Below are 16677 nucleotides of genomic sequence, written 5' to 3'. Positions count from 1 at the left end.
CCATCCTGAAATTTTTCACCAGATCTGCCATCGCTGGGGGACCCCGGATGTGGACCTAATGGTATCCCACTTCAATGCCAAGGTCTCCAACTTCATGGCCAGAACACACGATCCGCGGTCGCTCGGAGCAGATGCTCTGCTTCAAGACGGGACCCAGTTCCAGCTTCTGTACATTTTTCCACCTCTCCCTCTGATATCCAGAGTGGTGAGGAAGATCAAGTAAGAGGGAGTTCCAACCATCCTAATCGCACCGGACTGCCCCAGACGTACATGGTACGCCGACATCGTACAACTTACAGCAGACGCCGCCTCCCCGACCGCCCGGATCTTCTATCATAAGCCCCGTTCTACCACCAGAACTCAGGGGCCCTCAATTTGACGGCGTGGCCCTTAAAACCTGGGTTCTAACCCAGGCAGGTCTCCCTCCGGGCATCATTAGGGCCATGATCAGGGCACGGAAGCCAGCCTCTGCCAAGATCTATTACTGTATCTGGAAAGCTTTCTTTACCTGGTGCGAAACTCGTGGACAGACCCCATTCCCTTATTTCCCCCCAAACTACTTGGTTTTCTCCAATCGGGTCTGGAGGAGAGGCTGTCCCTGGGCTCGCTTAAGAGCCAGGTGTCAACCCTTTCAGTGCTTTTTCAAAGGCGCATTGCTACCAAGCCGCAAGTAAGGACATTTCTTCAGGAGGTTTCCCGATTGGTTCCCCCCTACAGACGACCACTAGAAACGTGGGATCTCAACCTGGTCCTGACAGCATTGCAGGAACCACTCTTCGAACCCCTTAAGGAGGTCCCACTCCGCCTTCTATCCCAGAAGGTGGTTTTCCTGGTGGCAATCACCTCGCTACGCTGGGTGTCTGAACTGACAGCACTCTCTTGCAGAAGGCCCTTTCTGGTTTTTCACCAGGACAAGGTAGTCCTCCGTACGGTCCCATCCTTCCTTCCGAAGGTTGTGTCCAACTTCCACCTCCAATGAGGAAATTTTCTCTGCCTTCCCTTTGTCCGGTCCCGGTTCATAGAGTGGAGAAGGCTCTGCATACGCTTGACCTTGTCAGGGCATTGCGTATATATGTGTCTAGGACTGCGTCCTTCCGGAGGTCTGACTCTCTCTTTTCCTTCTTCCGGAAGGCGGCCGCAAGGGTCTGCCAGCTTCCAAAGCTACCCTTGCCAGGTGGATCAAATCCACCATACAAGAGGTCTACCGCCTTAAGAATTCTCCTCTTCCAGCCGGTATTACGGCACACTCTACACGGGCGGTAGGGGCCTCCTGGGCCATTCGGCACGAGGCTTCGGCACAACAAGTGTGTAAGGCAGGACACTTGGACTAGCCTACACAGGTTTACTAAACACTATAGAGTTCATACCAGTCCTCAGCGGATGCGAGCCCTGGGTAGACGGGTTCTGCAGGCGGCGGTGCCCCAAGTTTAAGGGCCTGTCTGCACAATATTCGTCCATTGCTTCCCACCCAGGGACTGCTTTGGGATGTCCCATGGTCCTGTGTCCCCCAATGAGGTGACAGAGTAAAGGAGATTTTTGTGTACTCACTGTAAAATCTCTTTCTCTTAGCCTCTAATTGGGGAACACCGCTCCCACCCTGTTGCCCTTTCCGGGCCGTTGTTACTGTTGAGTTCTCATATTGTTTTCTTGAGCTCGTACATAGTTGCCTTCTTATAGGCATGGTTATGTTATTCATGTTACGTTCCTCCTAATGCTTTTGCACAAAACTGGAGAATGTTGACGCCAGGGGAGGAGCCACGGTTAATCTTTTTCAGATTATGCATAGTGTTGCCTCCTAGTGGACAGCAGCATAACACCCATGGTTCTGTGTCCCCCAATTAGAGGCTAAGAGAAAGATTTTACGGTGAGTACACAAAAATCTCCTTTTTCCACATTAATTACATATATAAAATCCACGCATATAAATTTAAAAACTGATTATTCATGCTGATCACACATATCAAAAAAAGAAAAAAATAATGAAAAAAATGATCATGTAATTTAATAAAGATGACTTAAGTACTTGCATATGAAGGGGTCTACGCCAGAGGGTGCAACAATAAAACTATTGATAGTTGAGCAAAAAGATGCTGCCCCAGTCCAACGTTCAATCTGGACTTATGTTGCAGCTGGACCGGGGCAGTCTTCTGTACTGCACAGTTGGCATTGTGGTGCAATGTCAAGACTGCCACGGTCTGGCTGCCACAGAGGACGACGAACCAGGACAGTCCAGGAGGTATGGCCATCAGCTATTAAGACTGCTCATTTTAATGTCATAAGAAGAAAAAACAAAACAAAAAACTATTGTGGTGGAAAGTAAACGTGTGCTTCATACAGGTAATAGTTTATGCCACACACGGCACTCAATCTTTTACATCTCAACATTATGTTTTGTAAATAATCCATACTTGTGCATTATACGTGAAAAGTAAGTAAATCCGTTTAACTTTTTCAGATTGACGTACTGGAATTTGTACATGAAAATGAGTATGTGCACGGTGATATCACAGCTGAGAATATATATATAAGCTCTGATTACGAGGAGGTAAGAAATCATATTGTAATTATTGCGCTTTTTTATGTTCAGATACAAAATATCGGTGGTATCGCCATGTAGACCAAAATGTGGAACACCAAAAGTTTGAGTAGCAAAAAGTTATTCCTTGTCTGTGCTATTGAGACCTTGGGTTATAGCTGCTGTCACTAGTAGGCAAAAAGTAAGTACGGTAGTTTAATTTTTTCAATTTTTACAATTCTAACCACTGTCACTTTATGAGGTTATAGCTCTGGAACGCTTCAACGGATCCCACCGATTCTGAGATTGTTTTTTCGTGACATATTGTACTTCATGATGGCGATAAAATCTCTTCGATGTTTCTTTGTGGAAAAAACAACAACGAAATTTGGCGAAAACTTTGCAATCGTATGTAATCGGGAAATATTTTTCAGAATAGTGCAAAGCTCAGAAGGCAAGGAGCGCCAGATTTGACTTTTATGGTTTGCAGGTGTCATGACCCACTGGGAGAGCCCCTGAGTTGCCAGATCAGCAGAATCCCCCATAAGGGGCTCCATTTTGCTATCTGCACCTCAAAACAAATTCATCTAGGGGTGCAGTGATCATACTGGCACCACAGGTATATCAAAGAATTTTATACCATTGTGCAGTGAAGAAAAAATAGCTACATTTTTGCCATCAATATTTTGTTTTGGCCCAAGATTTTACATTTTCACTCTCGGAAATTGTTAAAAATGGCACCAAAATTTGTCCCACAATTTCTACTGAACATGGCAATACCCCATATTGTGCTTGTGCAGTACTGCTTAGCCATACGGAGAGACTCGGGAGGAACGGAGCACTACTTGCCTCCTGGAGGGCAGATTTTCCTAGCAGGAGCATCCCTATGCTATGCAAACTGTCGCCGCTACACTTGACAGGCAAACTTGCTGATCACGCTCGGAGCATGATCAAGCAACTTTGCTAGCTCTAGTGACCCGGATGTCGTCATGACATCAGTCAGCATGCCAACGATCGGGACCCCGCGATGATATCGCGGGATCTCTGATCTAAGGGTAGAGGGGCTTTCTTCCCTCTGTGCGCTCCCGAAATGCTGCCATCGAGTTTAATTGTAGCATTTAGGGGGTTAAAGTTCCAGGACTAGAGCGGGACCGCTCCTGGCACTTAGTGGCGGGCGTCAGAATCAGCTGACACCTGGCACCAATCGCGCGAGCACTGCCTCTGTGCTTGCACAATTGTTGCGACATATTGACTTGGGACGTATGGATAAGTACCAGATCACAGGGATGTATGGATACAACTTGACTGGGAAACGGGTTAAAGGGGATCTGTCTACCTCGGAAAACGCTATGTGGGGATAATCTGCAGGTTAATAGCATCACAAAGCTGCTCGGCTGTCATATGGTAAGTGCAGCTACAGGGAGAAAAATGTATTTTTCTCCAACGCCTCATTGGGGGACACAGGACCATGGATGTTATGCTGCTTCCACTAGGAGGACACTAAGTAATAAAGAAAGAATAGCTCCTTCCCTGCAGTATACACCCTCCTGCTGGCTCTCAGCTCCTCCCCTGCAGTATACACCCTCCTGCTGGCTCTCAGCTCCTCCCCTGCAGTATACACCCTCCTGCTGGCTCTCAGTTCCTCCCCTGCAGTATACACCCTCCTTCTGGCTCACAGCTCCTCCCCTGCAGTATACACCCTCCTGCTGGCTCTCAGCTCCTCCCCTGCAGTATACACCCTCCTGCTGGCTCACAGCTCCTCCCCTGCAGTATACACCCTCCTGCTGGCTCTCAGCTCCTCCCCTGCAGTATACACCCTCCTGCTGGCTCTCAGCTCCTCCCCTGCAGTATACACCCTCCTGCTGGCTCTCAGCTCCTCCCCTGCAGTATACACCCTCCTGCTGGCTCTCAGCTCCTCCCCTGCTGTATACACCCTTCTGCTGGCTCACAGCTCCTCCCCTGCAGTATACACCCTCCTGCTGGCTCTCAGCTCCTCCCCTGCAGTATACACCCTCCTGCTGGCTCCAAGTGAACCAGTTCTTTCTTAGTGTCTGTAGGAGGCACTTGGGTCTGCTTTCAGACCCCACCATTTTTATTTTGATTCTATTTTTCCCTTAACGGAGCGAATGGGGGCGACGGACCCTTTCTAGGTTCCGATCTCCCCCGAACCATCAACAGGCGAGAACGCGGAGCGTCACTCCCCATACCCCTTCCTGCACTGTTGGATGCCAGCCCTGAGCTCACCTTATGGGCGACGGTTCCTTCGTGTTCCGATCTCCCCCCTCCATAGTAGGTGACCACATGGAGTAGCCCTCCATTTACCTCTCCTGGAGCCAGGTGCATAGCTGGACATGATGTTTATGGCATCCGTGCAGCCCCCCACTGCATCACCACTGTTATAGCGGATGATGGAAGGCAGCAGAAGCTCTCCACCCCCTCCCTGACTATGGCAACTGTTGTGAATTCTGTGGCAGAGCTCCCTCCTGTGGTCACAAGTGGTACTTCGGCTGATTCTCTCTGTGAGCTTCCGTTGGTGGAGGAGAGTGGTACTGCGGCTTCTGAGTTTCCTTCCTCAGGTGATGTGGTGAAGTCGTTAGGTGCTGCTCTATTTAACTCCACCTAGTGCTTTGATCCTGGCCTCCAGGCAATGTTCTAGTATTGGACCTGTTTCCTCCTGGATCGTTCCTGTGGCCTGCTGCTCTGCATAGCTAAGTTCTGCTTTTGCTATTTTGTTTGCTGTTTTTTCTGTCCAGTTTGCTTATTTGTTTTTTCTTGCTTGCTGGTAGCTCTGGGACGCAGAGGGTGTACCTCCGTGCCGTTAGTTCGGTACGGAGGGTCTTTTTGCCCCCTTTGCGTGGTTTTTTTGTAGGGTTTTGTGTTGACCGCAAAGTTACCTTTGCTATCCTCGCTCTGTTCAGAAAGTCGGGCCTCACTTTGCTAAATCTATTTCATCTCTACGTTTGTCTCTTCATCTTAACTCACAGTCATTATATGTGGGGGCTGCCTTTTCCTTTGGGGTATTTCTCTGAGGCAAGGTAGGCTTATTTTCTATCTTCAGGCTAGCTAGTTTCTCAGGCTGTGCCGAGTTGCATAGGGAGCGTTAGGCGCAATCCACGGCTGCCTCTAGTGTGGTTGGAGAGGATTAGGGATTGCGGTCAGCAGAGTTCCCACGTCTCAGAGCTCGTTCTATGTTTTTGGGTTATTGTCAGGTCACTGTATGTGCTCTGACTTCTATGTCCATTGTGGTACTGAATTACCTTATCATAACAGGCAACGGTGGATTGAGCACCGGCCCACCGCATCTACCGTGAGTACACCTGCGGGGCCGAGGCGCTGGGGGGTTCTGGTCCCTGGGATAAGGGAGGTCCGCATATACCTTAAAGCCCGGGTGCGTTGGTCATTTCGGTCCACACAAATAGCGGCCACGGCACTGCAGGCCGCAACCGCAAGCTTAAAATTTAGCCCCCGGCTTTTCTCTCGTCCAGGCCGGAATATTGGCTCCGCCATCCTGCAGTTACCGCCGCCCACTCTCTCTGGCGCTTCTCGTTCTGTGAGAAGCGCCTTCTGTTCCTGATCTCGGCCGCCATCTTTGGACACCCACAGGGCTGATGCTGCAGCACTGCTCCAGCGTTTTCAATCACCGCTTCAGGGATTAGTGTTTTTTGTGGACATTGCGGACCTCCCCCTGGGACACAGGACCTAGGTAAGCTGCAGAAACATGGCTTAACCCTTCCCCTGCTAGTAAGCGCTCTCCTCAAGGCTACACTATGTCTCAATCAAAGCCTAACAAAATTTCTGGGAAAACCCACACTGTTTTTTTGCTGCTTGTACCTCTTCTAAGGTATCTTTACCCCGGCGGCACAATACTGCGTTATGCTCAGCTTGTGAACCAGTGACTGCTCAGGAACCACCTGTTACTGATACCGAACCCAGTGAGCCTAGTCCCCCTGAGTGGGCTACCTCCCTTACCCGGTCTATGGCATCCCTGGCCAAAGCGTTACTCGTTCCGAGACCCTTCCTCTAACCAGGGCACTCTTACGGACAACGCTTCCGATGATCAGAACCCCTTGTACACTAAGGGTCGTACCTTACCAAGAAGCTCTCGCTCTTCTTGGAAAAGGACTCATGCCTTGTGCCCAGTCCATCACTGGGAATCGGGTTCTGAGAGTTCCATTTCTCGCTCCCCCTCCCTTGGGGCTGGTAGAGAACCTGGCTCAGAGGGCGATTCTAACACGTCCCTAGATCAGGAATTTCAACACGATCAGGAGACTCTCGACTCTCTCATTGAGTCAGTAAACAAAGCCCTGAAGCTAGATGAGGAACCTTTATCTAAAACGGATCATGCGGTGTCCTTTAAGAGGACCAATTGGGCTCACAGAGTGTTTGCCAATCATCCCGAATTTAAGGGAATCGTTGTATCTCATAGGATCCGTCCAGATAAACGCTTCACAGGGCAAAAGCCCGTGGAGTCAAAATATCCCTTTGCTCCTGATTTAAGAAAAGATTGGTCATAGTCTCCTCTGGTAGATCCTCCAGTATCGCGCCTAGCTACTAAATCTATTTTATCCTCTTCGGAGGGCGCCTCGATTAAAGATCCCACTGATCGTCAGATTGATAATATGGCTCGTTCAGCTTTTGAAGCCTCAGCAGCCGCACTCTTTCCATCTTTTGCCGCTACGTGGGTGGTTAAGGCTATGACCCATTGGGCTATGGTCTTGTCTTCAGCTGTTCTGGATGCCAATCTTCCCCCCGAGGTAGCAGACCTTGCTACTCAGATAGCCAGAGCTGGGGATTTTCTAGTGACCGCGTCTCTGGATGCCACTGACTGCGCTTCTCAAGCAGCAGCAAACGCCATCACCATTTGGAGGTCCTTATGGCTCAGGGACTGGTGTGCGGATTCTGCTTCCAAAAAGTCATTGACTTCTTTACCATATCAGAGCGGTCGCCTTTTTGGCGAAAAACTCGATCAATTAATTTCCGACGTCACTGGAGGGAAGAGTAAATTTCTCTCACAACAGAAACTCTTTTGGCCCTTTCGGAACCAGCAACAGCAGGCTCTGTCCCAATTTTTTTTCGTTCCAACTCAAATTGGTCCTCTACTTCCACATCTTCCGGACCCGGCCGGGCACAACGTAGGGGTAGAGGTCCCCAGACCTCTTACAAACCTTCCCCTTCATGGAGAGGCAGGCATAGGCAGTCAGGATCCAGGGGGTCCAGACCGGGCTGATCTCCCACACAATGACTCCCTGTGGTATCCGGGGGACACCCTCAAAGTAGGCAGCCGCCTGCTTTCCTTCAGCGACGCGTGGCTCTCGGTCGTTCACGACGAATGGGTCCGCGACCTAGTGTCCTTCGGATACAAGGTAGAATTCTTTTCTCTTCCACCAAATCGTTTTTTCCTGTCTTCTCCTCCCAGGGCAAATGCATCAGAGTTTTTTCAAGCCATAAGCTCTCTAAAAGAAGATGGGGTTATCATCCCGGTCTCTCAAAGCGAAAGGTTTCAAGGTTTTTATTCAAACCTGTTCATTGTTCCAAAGAAGGACGGTATAGTACGGCCCATACTGGACCTAAAACTGCCAAACAAGTTCGTCAGGGTACGACGGTTCCAAATGGAATCGCTTCATTCTGTCATCGCCTCCATGGAGAAAGGCGAGTTCCTGGCGTCTATAGACATCCAGGACGCATACCTCCACATTCCAATTTTCCCTTCTCGCCAGAGGTTCCTTCGCTTCGCAGTTCAGGAACAACACTTCCATTTGTTGCTTTGCCTTTCAGCCTCGCCACCGCTCCCAGGGTATTTACCAAGGTCATGGCGGCCACCGTGGCCATCCTTCACACCCGAGGCGTGGTGGTGCTACTGTATCTAGACGATATCCTCATCAAAGGCCCCTCTTTCTGCGCCTACAAGGAGGCCGTGAACATCACATTAGATTCTCTTTCTCGCCTGGGTTGAAAGATAAACTTCAAAATATCTTCCCCAGTACCGACTCAGCGAATTTCCTTTCTAGGAATGATACTGGACTCGTTGGTGCTTCGGAAAAGATCTCAGCCTTACAACGGGAGGCTCAGAATCTCTCTCAACCTCGCATGCACTCTCTGCTCTTCGGTATGAGAGTCCTCGGCAGGATGGTAGCAGCCTTGGAGGCTGTTCCATTTGCCCAATTACACCTCCGTCCCTTACAGCATGCCCTCCTGGCTGTTTGGGAAAGGAACCCGTTCTCCCTCGACCGTCTGTTCTTCCTTCCCCAGCGAGTCAGACAGTCTCTCAGGTGGTGGTCCCACGATCCAGCAGCCATCGGGGTAGATGCACTCGTACTCTCGTGGCATAATTTTCGGCTTCCGTACATATTTCCCCCACTCCCCTTACTGCCGAGAGTCCTCAAGAAGATCAGAGCGGAGGGAGTACTGGTAATCCTGATTGTGCCAAATTTGCCGTGTCAGGCGTGGTACGCGGAACTAGTTCAACTAGTTGCCGATGTTCCCTGGCGATTACCGAATCGCGCAGACCTGCTATCACAGGGCTCCATTTACCACCAGAACTCCGAGGCCCTGTGTTTGACGGCATGGCCGTTGAGTCTTGGATTCTAACCCAGGCAGGTTTCTCTACGGAAGTCATGTCTACCATGATCAGCGCTAGAAAGCCTACGTCTATGCGCATTTATCATCGCACTTGGAAAACCTTCTTTTCCAGGTGCAACGACAGGGGACGTTCTCCACTTGAATTTTCCATTCCTTCCATCCTAAAATTTTTACAAACGGGTTTGGACTTAGGTCTCGCCCTTAGTTCTCTCAAGGGGCAGAGCAGATTTCAGCCCTGTCCGTTCTGTTCCAACGCAGGATTGCCAACAGATTACAAGTGAAGACATTCATTCAGGGAGTCTCCCATAGGGTGCCACCCTATAAGATGCCGTTGGAACCATGGGACCTTAAAGAAGCTCCTTTCGAATCTCTACAGGAGGTTTCCCTGTCCTTTCTTTCATGGAAGGTTGCCTTCCTGGTTGCGGTCACGTCCATTAGACGAGTCTCGGAGCTGGCGGCTCTGTCTTGTCAAGTTCCGTTCCTGAGTTTTCATCAGGATAAGGTGGTTTTGAGAACATCCCCGTCCTTTTTGCGAAAAGTTGTCTCATCCTTTCATCTCAATCAGGAGATTAGTAGAAAAAGCAAACAACTGACAGCACTCGCAGTCCTGGGGCGCCCGTACACATCCAGGGAACCGTCCCGGATATAGTAAACCAAAAGAAGTAGAATGAACAGCGCTCCATCCGGGTGTAGAAATCTTGGAAAAAGTAGTTTATTCAGCCATAATACAGCAACGTTTCAACCGATATACGGTCTTTGTCAAGCATACAATACAGCATGGGCAGCCATCTTAAATAGTATAGGTGCCTCACAGTGCACCAATCACCATCCAACGCCGCCCCCCACATAAAACATAAAGTCTCATAGAAAAAACAGACATCAGTACCCCACATACATAAGTGTCACAAATATAAAACCTTAAACCATAAAATAAATCACATTACGCCGCATATACGAGGAAATCTTCTTATGTTCATCCTGGATTCTTGCGTCGCTCCTTCCTGTATGTCCATCTCCATGGAAACACCTAGCCAATCGCAGCGTCCAGTCACGGTGCGCGGTATCAGGGAAGAAGAGCACCCAATAACATCTTCCAATACAGAAAGTTCCACAAAGGTCACCCAATAGATATCGCTCTAAGCCCACATAATCCTCCATATAGCATCCGGGTCACTGCCGCCCAAGGCTAGACCGCCTAAAGCCACGCAGGCGCACAAGTGCCGGAGTGAACCGACGCCCCCGGCCCCAGCGAGGACCAGCCCATAAGACATAACGCGCACGCGCACCCACTTAGCACCCGAACACAGGTGCCTCATAGGCGCGCAGGCGCACCACATCAAGGACCAGACACCGCCGTCGATCCGGAGCGTCCGCCCATCCACGCAGCCCAATGCGCAGGCGCCACTACATCAGTCGTATAGTGCACTGGCGACGAGTACACGGGGAACAACAGCGGTGATGCGCAGGCGCGTCCCAGCCAGGGCGATATCACAAGGAGCCCATCCCACGGCCTAGTATAGGTCGATGGAAAAATAAAAAGTTATGACTCTTGGAAGAAGAGGAGGCAAAAACCAAAATCTGAAGAAGTAAATTTGGCTGTGACTTTTTTCGGCAGCGTTTGTAATGGCTTTAAGTGCATGTATAGATAGTTTATGGATTAGTGATTGTAAAGGAATCTCCCATGTTGTGCACACAAACACTGGAGCAATAAATGACTTCTGTCATCCTAGGTCTGCCTCGCAGGATATTATAACGCATTTCGCTACTGTCCTGGTGGAAACCATGTGGCACAGAAAGACGACAGCAGAACGCCCCATGACGGAGCGGCCGAGTTCATCAGTCTGGATGTTCACAAAGGCGCCGGTACGTATTCTTTTTCTTTTGTATGCCGATGTGGCATTCTGTAACAGGAAAACGTGTTTATTATTGATCTCTTAGCACACTTTTACTGATTTTGAGTAAAATGGCGTTTTTTAGATTGCAGTATTTCTTCCATTTTTATTAGCAGCCTGACATGGTTTAAGCTTGTAAATATTTCAAGATAAGTGCATAATTATTTACTGATGATATATTGATATTGATCTGCATAATGATGGAGCATCAGCATCTTTCTGTACCCAACCCCATTCACTTAAAGGTTACCTTTTAGATAATAAAGTTGCACAAACTTCCAGTTTGCAATTTTCATTCATTTTCCGACCCCCTGATATTCAGTTTGCAGCCTGATGCAAGCTTCAGATTTTCCTTTTGTAGGAGTGTCTCTCCCAGTAATACAGGCTGGATTTTGACTCTGTGTGTATCCTGGGTGCAGCAGTCTTCTCTTGCCTTTATCTATCGGCACAACTCCAGTAGTGCACCTATTTCCTCTCCGTGTGCTTCACTCATCTTAACCAGCCTGTTTTCTCTGCCCTCCATATTTTTAGACACTTTCCCCCTCTCCACTGCAGATTTTTATACAACCCCCTGCCTTTTGCTATTTCTAACACTAAGAGAAGGGATGGTAAAAAAAAAATATTGTAATGAAGACCATTTAAGTTGCTAAGCTTTGCATTTAGAAAGCAAATAATCAATTCTGTGACAATGTGTACATGGCCTTACTGAGTCCATTCTGACATTTTCTACAGAGCTGGTGGTCAGGAATTGCTGTGCATGGAATATCTATGAAGGGGACACTGTGCCAAATCAGGGAAAGCTTTATGTAAAATCATCTGATGGTCCCGTTTAGTCTGTGACTTCCCTAAGGCTGATTGCTTGCCGTTTACCCAAGTGATTAGAATGTATTCCCTGCCTTTAAAAAGTGGATGACCCCCTTTTTAAATTTTTTAAGGACCAACCCGCCGCAGTGACTTGGAATCCTTGGGGTATTGCATGCTGAAATGGCTGCAAGGCTCTTTACCCTGGAGCGACGAAACAAATCCAGCCTCTATAATGGAGCAAAAACAAAGGTTAGTCTTCAGGATCGCACAATCTCCGAACTTTGGCGGTGTATTCATGAATGATTTAACAGTTCGGACCAATAGCAATGTCGCTCCGCTGGCCTGAACGTGGCTCTGTCCTGTGCTGCAAGCAGAGCAGCTTCACCTCTGCACAATCGGAGGAGCGCAGGGACACAGGATTCGACCAGCTTCATAGCAGCGCTCGATTTCATAGAGATTGCAAATGCTATGCTCCTTGCCTGGGCAAGCGGCCACCGCTGTTACTCTGCAGAGGCGGGGGATACCATGGGTAAGAAGCAGTACACAATAGAATTAAAATCGCTTTGTTTTTTTGTTCTGTTTTTTTTTTTTTTTTTTTAAAAAAGGGTTTTTATTAAGAGCGAATTTGCAAACTTGCTTGTTTTTTACAAGCACTTTGCAGTTTTACTCATTAACAATGAGAAAACATCTTGGGTAACAATGATTATTCCTTCATGTACAGAAGCCAATATAGGGTGAATCCCTTTCCCCTGGTGCAGCGGCGTTTGTGTCCTCCTGACCTCAATCTTTGTCTTCAAAGGAATGTTAGAGGGTCAATTTCAGCGCTTGTTAGAAGGTAAATTGTTATTTATATGCACTGATTTTATTTCCAGGTTTCGTACAGATGTACCCGGACTCCTGAAGCAATGCTACAACAGAAGCAAAACTCCAGGTACGGACAGTTGGCAAACAATTTAGTTGGAAACGCAGCTCTGAAGTCCACAGCTCAATGTCGTACAGGCTCGCTGGTAGTCTGTCGGGGCTCGCTGGTAGTCTGTCGGGGCTCGCTGGTAGTCTGTCGGGGCTCGCTGGTAGTCTGTCGGGGCTCGCTGGTAGTCTGTCGGGGCTCGCTGGTAGTCTGTCGGGGCTCGCTGGTAGGTGAATCTCCTTTAGTACTCCACAGGTTTTTTAGTCATCCAATAATTGCTTTTTTTGTAATCCAATGTATTCATAATCTGCTCATGTGCGGGTCTAGTTTTGACAATAACCATTTTGTTACTTTCTTTGTGTATTCTTTTATGCGCTAGTAAGAATATTATGCAACACATATTGGAAAATTGTTTGTAAGTGAAAATCTTTTGTATTCTGTTTGTAGACGTGGTGAAATCGTTCTTGGAAAAAGTGATGAACATGAACTACGTAGAAGAGCCGAATTACAGAGCGATTCGGGATATCTTCTCATCTGCCCTGCAGAAAGTCAGAGTGGATCCCTATGATCCTGTACGATTTTAAATAAGGTAATTTCCAAATAAAAGCGACCATAAATGACAAATACAATGACTGATAACAGCTCTATAGACAGTAGATAACGCAGGATCCACCATTCACAATAGGTGATGTCACAGCTCACCTCCTCCTCCTGTACAATGACTGATAACAGCTCTATAGACAGTAGATAACGCAGGATCCACCATTCACAATAGGTGATGTCACAGCTCACCTCCTCACTCTTTTCATAAATATATATATTCGTGCATGTATACACATAAACTTACCCTGAGTTTCTTTTCCTGTATGGTTTTGAAAGTGCTCAGCATGTTTTTTTGGTTTTGTTCTTGTTCTATGTAGTTTGGTTTAATTTTGCTTTCTTTTTACATTTGCAGCAATGTTGAAGATTTGTTTTTATCAAACAGAAAGGAACGATCTCATTTATGGTACAATGGGTTACAAATATGCTACATTTCAATGTTGATCTGAATGAATCCAGATTCTTGTTGGATTGAACCACTGTAAGGCTATGTTCACACACAGCGTTTGTTTGTTTTTTTTGTTTCTTTCTTTCTTTCACTTTTATACCTCAAACAGTTTTGCCACTTTTTTTTAGCAGTTTTTTTGGGGGGTGGGAGGGGGGTTCAAATTACATGTGTGATTTGCCTACTCTGCATATTTTATAGTTTTTAACTCTCAAAATAAGCAGCAAAACCAGTGTGCAACTTTCCACTTTCTCATTGCTTTTTGTTTGAACAATGCTGCAAAAACACTGAAAGAATTGACACGATGCAGAATTAAAAACCGCTGCAGTTCTGAAATTCGGTCAGGTAAAAAAGGTGCGTGCAAGATATTTTTGCAATCTCATAGCTTTTGCTGGTACTATGAAACGCAGCTTCTTTTCTGCAGAAAAAAAAACCCGCTGCGTGTGAACATAGCCATACATCATCATCTATTACGTGTGACACTGTGCTGTATGCTGTCCTTACTGCTGACGGAGGAGGGGAGGCCGCGCTACTGAATCTCTATTTTACTGATTTAATGTGTTTATCAATGTTTCGTTATTGCTTTGTGGGTTTGTTGGCTAATTTTTTCCCGTTTACTTGTGATACTAAACTGATATTTTTAATAAATAGATTTTAAATACTTGGTGAAAAAAAAATGTGAGACAAGACATACAAAGAATCCATCCAACCTATCAAAGTTGGAAAAAGAGTCACTTTAAAATAATTTTTTTTTTTTGGTGACGACATATTTTACGACATGGACTTTAAAGATCCTCCAAATGGTGTGTGAAATTATAATCTAATCTTTTCCTAATTTGTTCCTTTCTTTTTGTGGCACTGTGATATCTTCAGGAAAAGCTGTGACATTTTTTTTCTTTTTTTTTCTTTAAGTTAATTCTTTAAAATATTTTAATTTTCATCTTAATCCCTCCCCTTTTTGATTTTATTGGTTTTATCTTGTAAAAACAGTTTAAATAAAATATTTAAATATACAACTTTGTAATGCACTGTTGTCATGGTTTTGGTCTGATTTATATCTGTAGAAATGTTAGCCCGTTAAAGATTAACTAAACTCTTGCCATTTTTTTTTTTTTGTAGTCCCTTCAGTTGGTACAGGTCTTGGTTCCGTGAACCCTATTGATCGCTGTAAAGACCACTGACAAATGTGTATTTCAGGACTCGGGAGCGCATAGCAAAGTATGGATTCAATAGAAAATTGGTCTATTGCGATTTTGCTTTTACAGCTTGAAAGCGCCGCTCTGAATCCAAGTTAAGTCACTGTGCACTTCACCAGTGCTGCAGAGGTAATGTTACCTCTGCAAGCAGCATGGGAGAGTGGTCAGTTAGGGACTACAGTTTAGCCATTCTGCCAGCCTGAACTGTCAATCATCAGGCACGCAGTGCACCTTGGCAAGGAGAAGCTGTACACTACAAGGGGATAAGTATTTCAGAACATCCCTTACAAGCCATGGTAAGTGGTTAGGAGATTATACTTTGCTGCCTATCATCCAGTACCTGTACAAATACGATACCACCAATGTCTGCAGTGAATGGTATAACTTTGGAACAGCCATATAATTCTATGATGCATAACATAAAGCTAACCTATATGATGGGACCGCAGCCTAATTGTTTTTACTGCAGGTCCCAAAATGTACAATTAGTCCATGTTCACATATGGCAGAAATAATCCAACTGCATATACACCAATTGGCATCTGTTTCTCTTTGGTGTCAATCTCTGACAGCGGCATTTAAATGAAATGCATTGATTGGCCCTCATGTCGCGATCAATCTATGGGTTACTATTAAAGTCCGGGGGCCTGCTGAAGGCCCCCATCACTGTCCCCTCGGTCTTAATGTGAAGGTCAGCCGTAGACCAAGATTTTTACTATGTACTGTAAAACCATGTAGTAAATGGCATAAACAATCATAGGTTCAAGATTTGGATAAAAAAAAAGTCCACTGACTGTGCACTAAACTAACCCTTACTCAACCCCATCAACGGAAAAATAAGGATGTTACGGGTCTCGGGGGGAAGGAATGGTGACACAACACTAAAAAGTAAAAAAAAAATTCAAAAACTGATATCATACAAATTGTTTTCAGGTCATTGTTACTGCAAAATGAACACTCTAAAATTGAAACCCAAAAAACAATGGTGAAACTTTTTTTTTTTTTTTTTTATTCATTTTACTTGGTATTTTTTTTCAGTGCATTGCATAGCAAAACTACAGCTGTTCTCACAAAAAAAACCTTCATAAGTTTATATTGATGAAAAAAATACAAAAGTTATGGGTCTTGGAAGAAGGTGAGGGAGGGTAAAAACAAAAGCACAAAAAAAATTCCTTGGTATGTAAAAGACTAAAGCCTGTAGAGGCAAAATTGTGACCTAAAATCCAACAGGTTTAGAGTTTTTTTTGTTTGTTTTTTTGTGGCAGTCGCATATTTGGTTGCACATTTGCATATATTGAGTCCCTTTGACAATTTGATACAATGTTACAAGTGGAATCACAATCTACACATGACCCTGTTGCCCTTCAATAGGAGCTGAGTTGCAGTACCGATAGCGGCCACTGCACAGCTTACGGCGCTGTGATGTAACGGCTCTTTACAACCGGCTGCAGCGGGAGCTGCAAACTGCTGATTGGTGCGTTACTGGGGTTGTCCCCCCACTTTTCTGGTATTGATGACATCACCATCGATATTGAAGTTATGGAAAACCCCTTTAATGACTTGGATAAATGCTTTATTTTTGCACCATTTCCAAAATATTTTTTTGTGCCATTTTTTTATTTTAATTTTAAAATGCTAAACTTTTCCTGACCATATACCTATGCCTAGCTGCTGCTACATCCTGCAAAATCCACTCTGCTACATCCGTCACACTAGTCAGAAAGAGAAGAGCTGACTCT

General features: G+C 46.1%; 1 protein-coding gene across 2 annotated transcripts in view; it reads left to right on the top strand.

Annotated features, from left to right (window-relative positions):
- VRK3 (VRK serine/threonine kinase 3) overlaps nucleotides 1-14769 on the top strand; it is a 44603-nt gene extending 29834 nt beyond the window's left edge. For both annotated transcript variants that reach the window (XM_069739911.1, XM_069739910.1), the window contains exons 10-15: nucleotides 2456-2545; nucleotides 10825-10957; nucleotides 11922-12039; nucleotides 12663-12721; nucleotides 13145-13286; nucleotides 13653-14769. In XM_069739911.1, coding sequence (XP_069596012.1) covers nucleotides 2456-2545; nucleotides 10825-10957; nucleotides 11922-12039; nucleotides 12663-12721; nucleotides 13145-13281 — 537 coding nt within the window. In that variant the 3' untranslated portion in view covers nucleotides 13282-13286; nucleotides 13653-14769. The remainder of the gene's footprint in view (nucleotides 1-2455; nucleotides 2546-10824; nucleotides 10958-11921; nucleotides 12040-12662; nucleotides 12722-13144; nucleotides 13287-13652) is intronic.
- Nucleotides 14770-16677: the final 1908 nt, after the last annotated feature.

Source organism: Ranitomeya imitator, chromosome 9 (assembly GCF_032444005.1).
Source record: "Ranitomeya imitator isolate aRanImi1 chromosome 9, aRanImi1.pri, whole genome shotgun sequence".
Taxonomy (NCBI): Eukaryota; Metazoa; Chordata; class Amphibia; order Anura; family Dendrobatidae; genus Ranitomeya; species Ranitomeya imitator.
Note: the sequence above shows the minus strand (reverse complement) of the source record. Positions and strands in the feature narration are given on the sequence as shown.